The 13,612-nt window shown below is 38.4% G+C and overlaps 1 protein-coding gene across 1 annotated transcript; it reads left to right on the top strand.

Annotated features, from left to right (window-relative positions):
• Positions 1-5,464: 5,464 nt before the first annotated feature.
• LOC135467979 (retinol dehydrogenase 13-like) lies at positions 5,465-12,634 on the top strand. The gene is made up of 7 exons (XM_064745950.1): positions 5,465-5,609; positions 6,146-6,264; positions 7,138-7,296; positions 7,630-7,734; positions 8,114-8,329; positions 8,915-9,122; positions 10,120-12,634. The coding sequence occupies exons 1-7, from the start codon at positions 5,512-5,514 to the stop codon at positions 10,256-10,258; spliced, it is 1,044 nt and encodes a 347-aa protein (XP_064602020.1). The 5' UTR covers positions 5,465-5,511; the 3' UTR covers positions 10,259-12,634.
• The last annotated feature ends 978 nt before the right edge of the window (positions 12,635-13,612 follow it).

Raw genomic sequence — 13,612 nt, 5'->3', positions numbered from 1 at the left:
GATTGAACCCCGGCTCTTCGGGTCACGAGACGACCGCTCTATCCCACAAGTCCGTCCCACGCTGTGCTTCATGTATATACACCAAGTTATTCTGAGCGAAAAGCATGTCTCCACAGATATGGATCTGTCACTTGCAGTCGACTCTCGATCTAATTTCTCGTCATCCTGCAAACCTCCGATTTTATCCTTTGTACATTTGATAGTTAAGTAAACTGGCATGTAATCCAGACACTACCACATGATTTGAGACATGAGTATTACCCTGTCCATTGGGGTGAACATAACGTTTAATGACGCTGGGGTGTTTCCTGGCTGTTCGTCACATCAGGCCGCTCTAATACCACATGGTACACACAATTACCGGCGGAATGGGCGAGACGAATCACCAAATGATCACCCCTTGTCATTCTTCATGTCTCTTTCATTATTTGGAATCCGCGTTAAATGACTAGTTGCGAAAATTAATTGACTATTTAGTCTATCACAGATTAAAATTAGTTTCGCTGTTTGCTGTTCAGTAACGCCATTAATGGATCCCGTGCCAGTGGATTTTCCACAAGACTATAGCCTCACTGAAATCTATTTCTCAGACAAAGGCAATTTCATATATAGCTTATTATGTACAAAACTGTAACACATGACTGAAACCTGTATGATGTCGTAATTGTACGAGCACGAGTTTTTGTCATCTTCTGCAGAAAATATAGCTGTTTGCTGCAATGATTGGCTGTCTGTAAATGAATGTTTTTCTTGTTCATAAGTCAGCATATTTCACACATATCTCACACATGAAAGGCTATATTGTAATCAGCTTTTATTTCGCCCCGAAATAGGTAATCATTTATACATGTAAATTCAAGACATTCACGTATGCATTCATTCAAAGGCTGTGTAACTTCATGGGAGAGAGAGCAGGCCTCTGATTCAACCATTAACTCTGTTTGCATCAACTGGGTTACGTGTAAATATGTACATCACACCAGTATGTGATTAATGCAAAAAGTGTCTGCAATAGTCCAATAAACCAATACTTGGCTAACAGAACGTGATTGAATAAATAGATTGATTTACATTTCTATAGGATATCCCTGATAGGCCCAGTTAACGGAACCGTTCCTATCTTGCCCATTGTCTCACTATAAAGGTCACACTTTATAGTCAAAAGGGCTTGCAGTGGCATCCAGGGAACCCTGGTGTGTGTGTGTGTGTGCTTGGGGTTTAACGTCGTACTCAACAATTTTTCAGTCATATGACGACGAAGGAATCCTTAGGGTGCATGTACGTGCAATGTGCCTCCTTGTAGCAGGACGGATTTCCACCGTATCTAGTGCTGCTTCACTGCCCCGCCCGAGCCATAATACTGATACGGGTAGTTTCCCTATCCCTTTCATGCTGAGCGCCAAGCGAGTCTTAGGTGTGACTCGATCAAGAATTGATCCTGGATCTACCGGTCCCGAAGCGGACGCTCTACCAACTGTGATATCCGGGCCGGTCTCTTCTTTGAGAGTACACTACGTAATTAGCCCACAACTGGTCATCGTAAATGCAGGAATTAACAATACACTACACAGCGTGGACCCGAATTACATTAGCTGGGAAAATGTTCTCTTTCCCAGAAAATATATCCATGCATTGTAAAATTGTTTGTACTCAGTACATTCACCTTATCAAAGGAGTACATAAACCACCTGGAAAGAATATCGGAGCAGGTCAATGCGGTGTATATACACTGAGATCGATTTCTAACCTGCCATACTATATCCCTCAGGTGAATTATCCATAGCCTGATATTACCATAAAGAAGACTGTCCCTACACAGCCTGCTTCATGAATGCAAGTAACAATGTCCAAAATAAACTGTCGAATCGATTGCTTGCATAGTTGCTTAATGTATAGCCGTGTTAAGAATTTGGCTTTCCGATTGGTTTTTGATTCATTGTTTCTCAACAGCAGCATTTATTAAAGCTATTCTCCAAGGCCCAGAGAATCGGTGATCTAATCAAACAAAATAGCTGAATTTCCATTAAGAACAGATCCTGAAAGATTGTCGAAATGTTACCTCAAAAAACAACATCACCCCCTAAATGGGCAATCATTTACGTGAAATGGCTCATTGTCAAGACCATAAAAATGTTTATGATTTAGTTCTGTGCTTGAAGTGGCCTATTAAACTGGAGGTATGAGGACGCCTTAAATGGCAACATTTACCATCTAGAGATTGTCAGGCGCGCTGTCAGTTTATTCCCGCGCTGTCACCCTTATCCAGCATCATATTAAATCTACCGTTACCTTCTTACCCAGTGGACTTTAAGACATCGTGTCTTTTAGATATCGATTACGAAAATGGGACAGGGCTACGTGTCAAAATTGGTCTGATAAAAGAAGCGCAAAATCGCAGTTGCTGCAACATTTCGACATCGTGCATAGCTAATAGAAGCCCTGTAAATCACCCGTCGAAAAGTTTGTCATTAACTTGCTAAATATCTCTTGTTTACCCCATGCTCTCCAGTTTTCTCCGCTCATAATACAAACTGCCATGGTATAAGAATGGGGTTAAACAACAAATAAGTAATAAATATCATTCCATACTGAGCACCAAGCCCAAAAAAATTTCATACAGGATCTTAGGTATGACACGGGCTTGAACCCCGGTTCTTCGGGACACGAGACGGGCATTCTATTCCGCAAGTTGGTGGCAATGTGATTCATGCATGTACACCGAGTTAAACTGAGCGAAAAGCAAGTCTCCAGAAATATGGATCTGTTACCTGCAATGGACACACGATCTAATCTCTCGTCATCCTGCAAGTCTCCGATTTTATCCTATACCGGTATACTCTTGAAGGTTAAGTAAATTTGCATGTAATCCAGTATTACTTCAAGACACAATCAAATAATGATTGAGATATTTTAACCGAGGCAGAGGACGTTTCACAACCTTATTAAAGCATTGGTTTAACACCCGAATGATACAGATCGCCTTGTGGTTTGATAGACAAGCTCAGAGCATTGAATACAACACGCAGATATAAAACCCACAGTACTGACAGCCATCTTGAACAGCATTGTCATATCGACTGTGCCAATTTTGGACACACAAAATATTCACATGATAATCATTCCAACTTGGGTGATTAACTTTAAAAGAAAAAGTGTCGACGTTTTTCCATAAATAAATTAAAGCTTCAAAGTATTGATTTTCGCTTCTGTTGCTTCTATCCAATCTATAAGACATACGTAGCTCATCTGCCGAAAGCATTTTCTGCCATAAATATTGAATGCTATACATTCTGGCGCAGTGTTTTAAGGAAACCTTTGAGGAGACGACAGATATGTATACCTGGCTACTCTTGTGTGTTATGTGACACAAACTGGCGCCAATTGAGACGGGAGCGCTTGTACAGTGGGGTCATATTTATGGCTAGGAGGATTTGGCATACGTCCAACTGGGACATTAATGTCGTATACAGAGAGGATGGAGGGTGGGGGAGAAGCTAGGAGATGCTGAAGAAACTGGCCTCGCTGAAGATGAGCTTAGTTTACAGTGTTCTGCTCCACAATACGCCTGTCATCTCCGTCTGCATGTTGACCTTACAGTGCGCCATCTTCAATAACAGAGCTGTCAGTTCAAGTGATTGTAGGCAGGCAGAGAAACATTGTATAGGACCGGGTGCTCGAGGGATTTCAAATGACCATTTGGTGTAGATCTACAGTGCTGTATTTGTACTTCCGCCTTCCACATCAGTATAGCTCTTTGTGCGAAGCCCCGGTAGACAAAAAGGACCGTGGTATGGAGCAAGTGTTTCAATCTCTGGGCTTATTTATTTATGATTTTAATATTGGCTTACTTGGAGTTCATACTTGTCGCTTTCAATATTATTTCAACCCTATGATAACAGTTTCTCCATACAGTTGAGCGGTCCTTGCAACTGACACATTTGCAATGCTGCCTCACTGCATCATCATGCATGACGAAGACACGGAACATCTAACCCAATCACAGCATTCCAACAGGCCGAATCAAAGGTTTTGCTGATCAACCAATAGGCCTCGCGTATGGCAAAAACACATGTCAATGCTGCCTCACTGTATCATCATGCATGTCGAAGACACCGAACATCTGACCCAATCACAGCATTCCAACAGGCCGAATCAAAGGTTTTGCTGATTAACCAATAGGCCTCGCGTATGGCAAAAGCACATGTCACTTCGAATAAACAGAGAAAATAGATTTTGATGTCTCCTAAAGATGGCGAATAAACCTTGTTGAAATGTTGAAACGTCATCGAAGCGACTTCTCAGTCTATTTGAAGTCTATATATGCTTTTGAATAATAGTATAGACCGAAGATAAATATGGCCCATATTTTCTTACGTCCAACGAGGCTGAATTACAGCCTTGGATATTTTGATGGGTCGCTTTCAACAATGAATTACAGAATAGGTATAATCTTACCCAAGCGACTATGAATCGTTCCAGTGAAATTTAGTACCGCGGTACAGTAGGCTACCTTTCGAACATGTAGTTGTGACAAATAAATCACAAAAGACGAAGCACATTAACTCATTATAATCAAATTATACTACATGTAGTTACATGAATCATGATAGGAATCTCCCTGTGGTCTACATCATATAGATGTAGGCCTATAACAGCAAAATTGTACGTGGGAAGGTCTGTCAGCAACCTGCAGATGGTCGTGGGTTTCCCCCTGGTTCTGCCCGGTTTCCTCTCACCATAATGCTGGCCACCGTCGTATAAGTGAAATATTCTTGAGTACGGCGTAAAACACCAATCAAATAAATAAATAAATAACAGCAAAATTTACAAGATCTGTCTAAATGGTTTCCTTCATCCACAAAATACTCCCAGAGTCCTTATATAAATGAAACTTTTCTCACTTGATAGAAAATATTGTTTCCTTGCTTCTATACAAATACAAGTCACGGAGGTCACATTTTTTCAGCAGGCGCCATAAGTCAAAATAGGCCTTTAGGGTTGCAATACAATTAATATGCGCATGGATAGTAACACAGCTACGTAAGTGGAACACAGCAACAGCAATGGAACATATTTAGCTATGTCTGTTCAACAGCTAGATAGTGGAGCCTTTTTTAGGCCTAAAAATTTTTTGTACAGGCTTTGCAAATTAACAAAGTTTTTCATATATAAGATGCAAAAAGAGATCGAAGCTTTTGGTTCCTTTTCTTTTTATATATTTTTAAAGTGTTCTCTTTTTGTTTCTTTTATAGTACAGATTTGACAATAGCTACAAATCATTATGGCTGTTGTTATAGCCATGACAGCGAAATAATGTAAACTCTTCCCACGAATGCGTACGTCTTCTGATCCAAGGGATGTAGACCACGCCTGTGCAGAAGTGGCATTGCAACTCTGGGAGTTATCTCCCTTCGAACGCCTTTCTCGTTCAACCGGATCCGTAACCCACGCTGAACAAGTTACACGTTGGTGGCGGAAAGAAGGTGTAAGAAATAGGCCTACTCTGCAGTCATGGTTAACCTTGAAGGTCTCCCCAATCCTGATAAGATCTTCGATTCATGGTATCCCATTTTGATTGGCATCGTGATTGGAGTACTCTATGGCTTTCGGTAAGAACAAAAATTCGAAATGTGAGCAGAGAGCCTTCTTCACTTCACTCTTCTTGACGCCTGCCATACATTGCGTTGTTTCAGCTAGAGCATGCTTACTTTCTTTGAATGTGACATTTGTTTTGTATTTCGGCTATGACAACAAACTGTTTGACTATTGGTGATATTTTATCTTAAATCTTTTATGATTCTGTTTGATCAGATTTGTATGATGTTCTTAGTTACCTCCCCCTGATTCAGTGCGCGTGCATTCATTTAGATTTCAGCTAAGATACTTAAATCTAGTACATATACTAAAGAATAATTTAAGGGATTTATGTTTCCTCAGTTTTAGTTATGGATAGGATGTTTTTTTTTTGTTTTTTTTTTGACAGTCTGATTATGTTACAGTCAAAATCTCGATAAAATCACGCCATAGAATGTTCACTTCTTGTGGTTCATACATGTAGTTTAATGTCAATTCTTTAGCTTGGTTCATGCATCATTATTAAAATTACTATGAATTGAGACACGTATCATGTTATTTCTTTCTTCAGAGCTTATTTCAGGGGTGCTCAGTGTTATAGTGCTACTAAGCTGACAGGAAAGACAGCTATTGTCACAGGTGCCAGCTCAGGAATTGGTGAACAGATTGCTCTGGACTTCGCTCAGAGAGGTAGGTACAGAATGTCTGATGAAAGAGGCAGCTATAAATAGAATAACTCACATAGTCGTCATCGGGCTCGGGCCATGGTTTTGTGGTTAAAGATGCTTGTGTTCCACCAAATTGGTGCACATCCATGATCTATCAGTACGCCCATGTGGGAAAGCTTGTCAGTAACTTGCCAAAGGTCGGTGGTTTTCCTTAGGCACTCAGGATGTCCTCACAATACAGCCTTCATATAAGTGAATAATTTTTTAGTATGGCAACATGATTAAACAACATTCAAATAAATATATAAACATTGTCCCTGTTTGGTGGGTGAAAACAGGGACAATGTGTAAATAAATAACCAGTCTTGATGGCCAACAGGAGAAATCGAAAATCACAGATTAAACTCTCCATCTCACACAGTCTTCAGTGTACCAATCTGAAACTGTGTATGATGAGACCATCAAATATTAAGAATGCCATATGCAAACGACATACATGTATATCCTGCATTTTTTCTACCTCTGGTATTTATGAATGACATTTTTATCCAATAGCCATGTTGTAGCATTTTCTAAAGTATACATACATTTGCTTGTTAAATGACTTCAGCGTGAATGTGACATGTTTGACCATATTGTATCTGTAAATCACGTGTGGAAAATTTTGTCTGTAACCTGCCAAAGGCCAGTTACTGCCAAAGGTCATAGATTTGCACCAGGCACTCTAGTTTCATCCACTCATATTCATGACTGCCATCATATAAGTGAAAAAGTCTTGAGTATGGCATTAAGCAACATTGAAACAGATAAATTAATAACTGGTGAAATAAATACAGGGAAATACAATCTCGCTGTATGTACTTGTTATACCTGTTATTTTTCTACTGTATCACAGGAGCCAGGGTTATCCTTGCGTGTAAAAATGAAGAAGCTGCAAAAGAAACTGTGGAATATATCAAACGCAAGTCAAAAAAGAAGCATGATGTCGTTGTACTGCCCCTTGATCTGTCATCATTTAAGAGTATTAGAAAGTTTGTGGAAACTTTCAAAACAAGTAAGAAATACCTAGTTGCTGACTAGCTGACAGTATGTAAGAGTGACTGTTGATTTACTTGGACATACATGTAGAATTGAGTAAATGGATTTATAGTATTTTATCATGACAGAAGAACTTTATACGTGATTACATTTCATTGCATTTGACACACCATAGCTGTAACACTGCCTAATAATAAAATTATTAATGTTGGATGTAATGTCTTTATCTTCATAAATACATATGTCTATTATAATAATGTGTAACTGCAATGTATTTGAAAAAACACTGACAAATGTTAAATCAATGAAATCCTATATTTTGCAGTGTATTTTGTTGTCTTACTTTCAGTGGAAAACAAGCTGCATATTCTAGTAAACAATGCTGGTACAATGATGGGACCCCAGAAAGAAACGGAGGATAAATTTGAAGAGCAATTTCAAGTGAACTATTTGGGTATGTAGCTTCATGGACAAGTATGCCAGTTTCTCTGCAAAAAGTAAAGCTGACCAAAAATAAATATGCCACAAAGGATTGCAAAATAGCTTGACTTTAATTTTAAGAAATGGCCTCAGATCTTATTGTAACCCAATGTAATTTAAAGCATATATGATGCAAGAGTAGTTAATTGAAGGTTGCCATGAGCAGTAGTACGTACATGAAAGCACTAATAGCTGTATTCAGAAATGCCTCTGTTCAAAAGAAGCCAAATATCATATGTTGTTATTTATACTAAATATGTTAATTGCTTGTACTCCCAAATTTAAGCATCAGTGTCTTTCAGTAACACAAGTTCAAACAGTGTAATACATCATGAAAAATGTCTTGTCTACAGGCCATTTTTTGCTGACCAACCTGCTATTGGATGTGATGAAATCCTCAGGCTCGGGCAGAATCATCAATGTGACTGCATCAGCGTACAAGCTGGGAGAAATTAACTTTGACGATATTAATGGAGAGAAAGAAGCAGAATTCAACTCCGGGAAGCAGTTCTCTCAGTGTAAACTAGCCGTCATCTTGTTCAGCCAGGAATTGGCTCGTAGATTAGAAGGTGACTTTTTTATGTAAATGTCATCAAGAGAATATGATATGCACACATGGCCAAATCTTTGCCGCTGCATTCATACGAAATAGATTAAATGCTCTTGGTTTCTATCACTTCTGTAGGTTTCCTTGAAGCTTTTTTTTTTTTTGGTTGACTTTAGTTATGTCTGCAGACTCTCAGGCCTTAAATTCTTTGATTCATCACCCTTTTTTTTTTTTTTGTTCTTTTGGTTTTTCACTTTGGTGTTGAACATTGCTTGTAATACATGATTTTGGTCATTTCATGACACTGTCTCCTTATAGCAAGCTATATTCACTGTTTACAGTGTTATAGTGCTGTATCACTGAAAAGCCACACAGAAGATATTAGAGTTCTAGTTGTTAATTGGATGTTATGTGTATATTGTAGAATTAAACATTTTCTATAATCTGGAATATGTTTTGTTTTTGTTCAGGTGCAACTCCCAAAGTCTACAGCCTTACATCAAAAGTTTATATATATATTACATGCATAAACCTCATGAAAGTGAAATATTCTTGGACACATAATAAAAACAATAGATAAAGCTAATTTCTATATGATCTTTTACAGGTACAGGCATCAATGTCTACTGTGCAAACCCAGGTATCACCAATACCAATATCCACAGACACTTCGTCTTCAAGACAAACGCCTTCGTCAGTCTTAGCTTCTCTCCGTTTACCTGGTTCCTGATGAAGTCCGCCTATGATGGAGCACAGACTGCGATACACTGTGCTGTGGCCGATGAAGTCAAAGACAGCACTGGCAAATACTACAGGTATTTTATTCGTGTCCTCACTGCTGCTGTGCTACAATTACTGAAATATTTGTCTAATCTGTGTCAAAAATAACGGGTTAAAAAACTTATGTCTGTTACCATTTCTCTGTTGTCAACATAGGTATGTCTGCTGTTTAGCATTAGGATGCCTGTATACATATAGCAGAATTACTTGAGTCATGCTGCAATGTGTTGGATAGCTGAATTAATGGAATCAGGACGTAATTGTAGTGCCAAACATGTAAATAGCACAATAATTTGAGTCAGAATGTAACTGTAGTTCCTTGCATGTTTAGTAGTGGATTTATACTAGAGTCAGAATGTAATTGTAGTGCCAGACATGTAAAGTAGCAGAATTACTGGAGTCAGGATGTAACTGTAGTGTCAAGCATGTACATGTAAAGTAGCAGAACTACTGGAGTCTGGATGTAATTGTAGTGCCAAGCATGTACATGTAAAGTAGCAGAACTACTGGAGTCTGGATGTAATTGTAGTGCCAAGCATGTATATGTAAAGTAGCAGAACTACTGGAGTCTGGATGTAACTGTAGTGCCAAGCATGTAAAGTAGCAGAACTACATGGAGCCTGGATGTAATTGTAGTGCCAAACATGTAAATAGCAGAACTACTTGAGTCAGGATGTAATGGTAGTGCCAGCATGTAAAGTTACAGGACTGCTGGAGTCAGGATGTAACTGTGGTGCAATCAGGCTGTATACATACACAATCATGCATGGTCGGCAGAAGCACGGCAAAAAGACTGCGCATGTAACTGTACAGTCAAGCTGGAGTCAAGCTCTAGCTGTAAAGGTAGCAGAACTACTGGAGTGATTGAATTTACAGTTTTGCATGTTTAATAGGTAGCAGTACCTCTGGAGTCCCAGTTCAGTTACATGTGATAACTGTCAGTAGCCTATATGTTTGGGGACAAACCATCTGAATACTTGTTGGAATGATTTCATTGATGATTTGCTGGGATTGTGCTCTTGTTGTTTGCAGTGAATGCAACGAGGCTGTCCTAGAATCTCAGGCTATAGATGATGATCTGGCAAAAAAGCTGTGGCAAGAAAGTGTAAAATGGACACGCCTGGAGAGGGACGCAACTGCGGTGAAAAGCTTAAACAGCGGGGATAGCTGAGAAGTTATCATTCAGACATGACTGTGGTGACAGGATGTGGCACATGCAGTGTGAAACAAAGGAGTGTGTCAGTATGTTGAAGGCAGAATCAGACAAGAGAGACATCAGTGAAGTGCGAGAAGACAAACTGTGGTGATGCAAGAAGAACTTGAGTTCCAGCTGATTTATTGCGTGTTCTGAAAACAAGGATGTCACCCAAAAACAGCAGAAAGGCAAATTTTTTGCTTGAACTCAAACTTTAACCACTTCATAGGCTTCTGGAAATATTGTTCCATTTCTAATAATCCATTTCAATACACTACATCTACATGATGTGGGGCACTCTCGACTGAATTTGGTTACTCATTTGATATATTTCTGGAACCACAGTTTATAATGTGGATCTTGCTAGATTTCCCTGATGAAGATTACAGATGGATTTACAGGCTAATCTCTGGCCAACCCCACCTCTGGCCAGTCCCATACTGAGGATGTGGTGATGTTTTAGCTGTTCTGTTGCAATTGGACAATTGTGCATCTTGCACAAAATCAGAGCTTAACAACTAATTTTGTACGGTATCTTTCTTTACATTTATTTATGTGCCACAGGGGTAATGTATCATACTCAGCTTTAGCTATCAGCTTGTCTGAATTATATTACATTTATCACTTGTCATTTGCAGAATTTGTGGCATTATAGACAAAACAGCCACACATCTTGATCATGTCATGAAGTCTAGCCAGACATTTTCTTTCCATAAGTTCTCACTGGCTTGAATGTTAACCAAGATAGGAATATGTTTGCTGGCCTTCTACAAAGGGAGGCAACTCCAGAGACGCGCTATCTTTCATGTTGATTTGTACGGATGGATTTGCCATCCCTTTGTTTCGGTCCATTCTAGCAGACCTGCAGAGATTCTGCCAGATACAGATAATGAATGTCATGGTTTAAATATGAGTGTCAATTTAAGGTATGTTTTCACCCAGATTTTGTCTGGTGTCATTCATCCAGATACATACATGTATGTACAGGTAATTCAACTGGCACCTGAGAGAATACACGAGTTCACCAGTTCTGTGTTTGGAACGTAAATAAAACCATTTGCTACTGTGTTTGACCATTCAGAAAGCAGAGTTTGGATGCATGGGCATTGGTTTAGCAAATATTAGCTCTTTTTGTCATAATGAGAGTTTATTCACATTCTATAGGGTGACCAACTAAACTATATATCAGAACACTGTAAACTGTGTTGTATGTAATGTATTCCATTGGCATATATACATGTGAAAGCTTGACTTGAATTCCTGGCAATTCATTATGTTTAGACTGATGGAGATGGAGGTGAATACCAGGAAATGGTAGGATGCCTGGAGGTAAAATAATGAATGTGGAGGTGAATTTAGGCTAGTAAGCCTTGGTCATGTTGAACAGTGAGATGGCCAGTTCATATCCAGTTTTGTCTGGGTTAATCTTCAGCATGACATCAAACAATTTATTGGGTAGCCATGAAGGTGTTAAGATTTTCTGGCAGTCCATATAAAACACTTATCAAAATACATTATTGTAATTTTTAATATCATATTTGAAGATTTTTAATGACTTTGATACCAGTTTTCATTGTGAATCTATGCAATACTGTTACATATTTTAGTTACATCAAATATGATACATTTTCCTCCTGTTTGTCAGAGTGTTGAATGAGTAGGAAATGTACTTATTCAGACTCTTGGGGATTCTATAGTTGCTTTTGTTTGTTTATTTTTTTTAAGGAATAATATCAGGATTTTCTTTATATTCACAAGTAGTTTTTCACATTTGTTCAACCCTTTTTTTTTTTTTTAAACTACTGAGGTGGATACTTTGATCTTTGACCCTGACCTTGTTTCATACTACTCAGATCTAAATCAATATACATAATAAGTCAAATATTGTATAGAGAATTTTGATTACCACTTGTAAATAGTGTTTTTGTGAAAATAATAACCAAATTATGTTTTGCGTATCATTGGTTGTCTTGCATTCTTTACGCTGTTCATTAAACAACATTTACTGTGTGGAACCCGGCTGCTTTGCGTTATCAATGTACATTATAAATATACTCAGCGCAAAAATTAGTAAATGTATGGCATTCCTTTATGGTTTTAGAACTGGGGAGAATGATCTTCTTCAAGGATACATGTATGGGGTATCCTGTAAATTATTGAAGGCGTACATGTAGGACTACCTGAGCACAAAATATTATGTGTGCACATATATATGATACAGTTATGTATGTAAATTCAGTGTAAGAACTCTCAAGATGAATGGTTTCTCTTTTCTCAGTTGTATCTTTCATATTAAACTGAATTTAATAAAAGCCTGCAGGGAGGTTGTCTTCCTGCAGATTAAAGATTCGCATAGGAAGTCTTTTGTATTTTTTTTTTTTTTACATATATGTTAAGCGAAAAATATAAGAATTTATGATAGTGCTTTCTTAACAAAACAACGAAATGGAATTTTTGCACATCTGTGAAGTCCCGATATGAACGCCACAGTAATGCCAAAAGAAAGTGCCGCTCGGTTAAGAAATTTATGACTGGACAACAGTTTAAATACAACCTTGTGGCAACGGTTTTTTTTTTGGTTTTTTTGATGTATGCACAAAGTTGTTCAAAGAAAGGAATTCTGGGAAATATGATGTCTTGCATTATGAGATCTATTGTGATATAGTTATCTCCTCTTCCTTTTTGGCCAGTTCTCATAATAAAACTTTATTATGATTATCCTTTTACTTGCACTTCCACTACTGCTAATTCTTGTAGAGGTGTATTGTACATTGTTTGATTGTTGTTTGATGCCATAATCATATGACAGCTGTGAGTTTTATGGATGAAGAAAACCATAGTGCACAGGATAAACAATTGACATTTGACAAGTTACTGACAAGCTATCCCATGTCTGAATTACCAGCATAACATGTTAGACTGTGCTAACTACCACACCAACACCATCCACTCCACCAGCTTCTGCAACATAAACAGTGGGCAGGTAAGAGGAGGGGCATCCTTAAATTTTCCTGTTCAACGTTGGAAATAAACCCATTCTTTCTGCGCCTAAGAAACTGAAAGATATATCTAAGCGTGCTAACTACCTGGCCATAACCCGCTCCAGTTTTTGAACTACTAAAATAAACCTGTTGTTCAAACCACATCAGACGGTGCTGACATCCTCAATCATGCCATCACCTTAACCTAAATGAATACCTCTGCTATGTCACTCTCATACCAGGTAATATTTGTACTTGTATAAAGCATCCATTTACTATTACTGGACGGAGTATCCTGTCTGTGTCTTTGTCATAACACCCAGTAAGGCAGTAAATGCTGATCTGCCAG

Source organism: Liolophura sinensis, chromosome 6 (assembly GCF_032854445.1).
Source record: "Liolophura sinensis isolate JHLJ2023 chromosome 6, CUHK_Ljap_v2, whole genome shotgun sequence".
Classification (NCBI taxonomy): Eukaryota; Metazoa; Mollusca; class Polyplacophora; order Chitonida; family Chitonidae; genus Liolophura; species Liolophura sinensis.
Note: the sequence above shows the minus strand (reverse complement) of the source record. Positions and strands in the feature narration are given on the sequence as shown.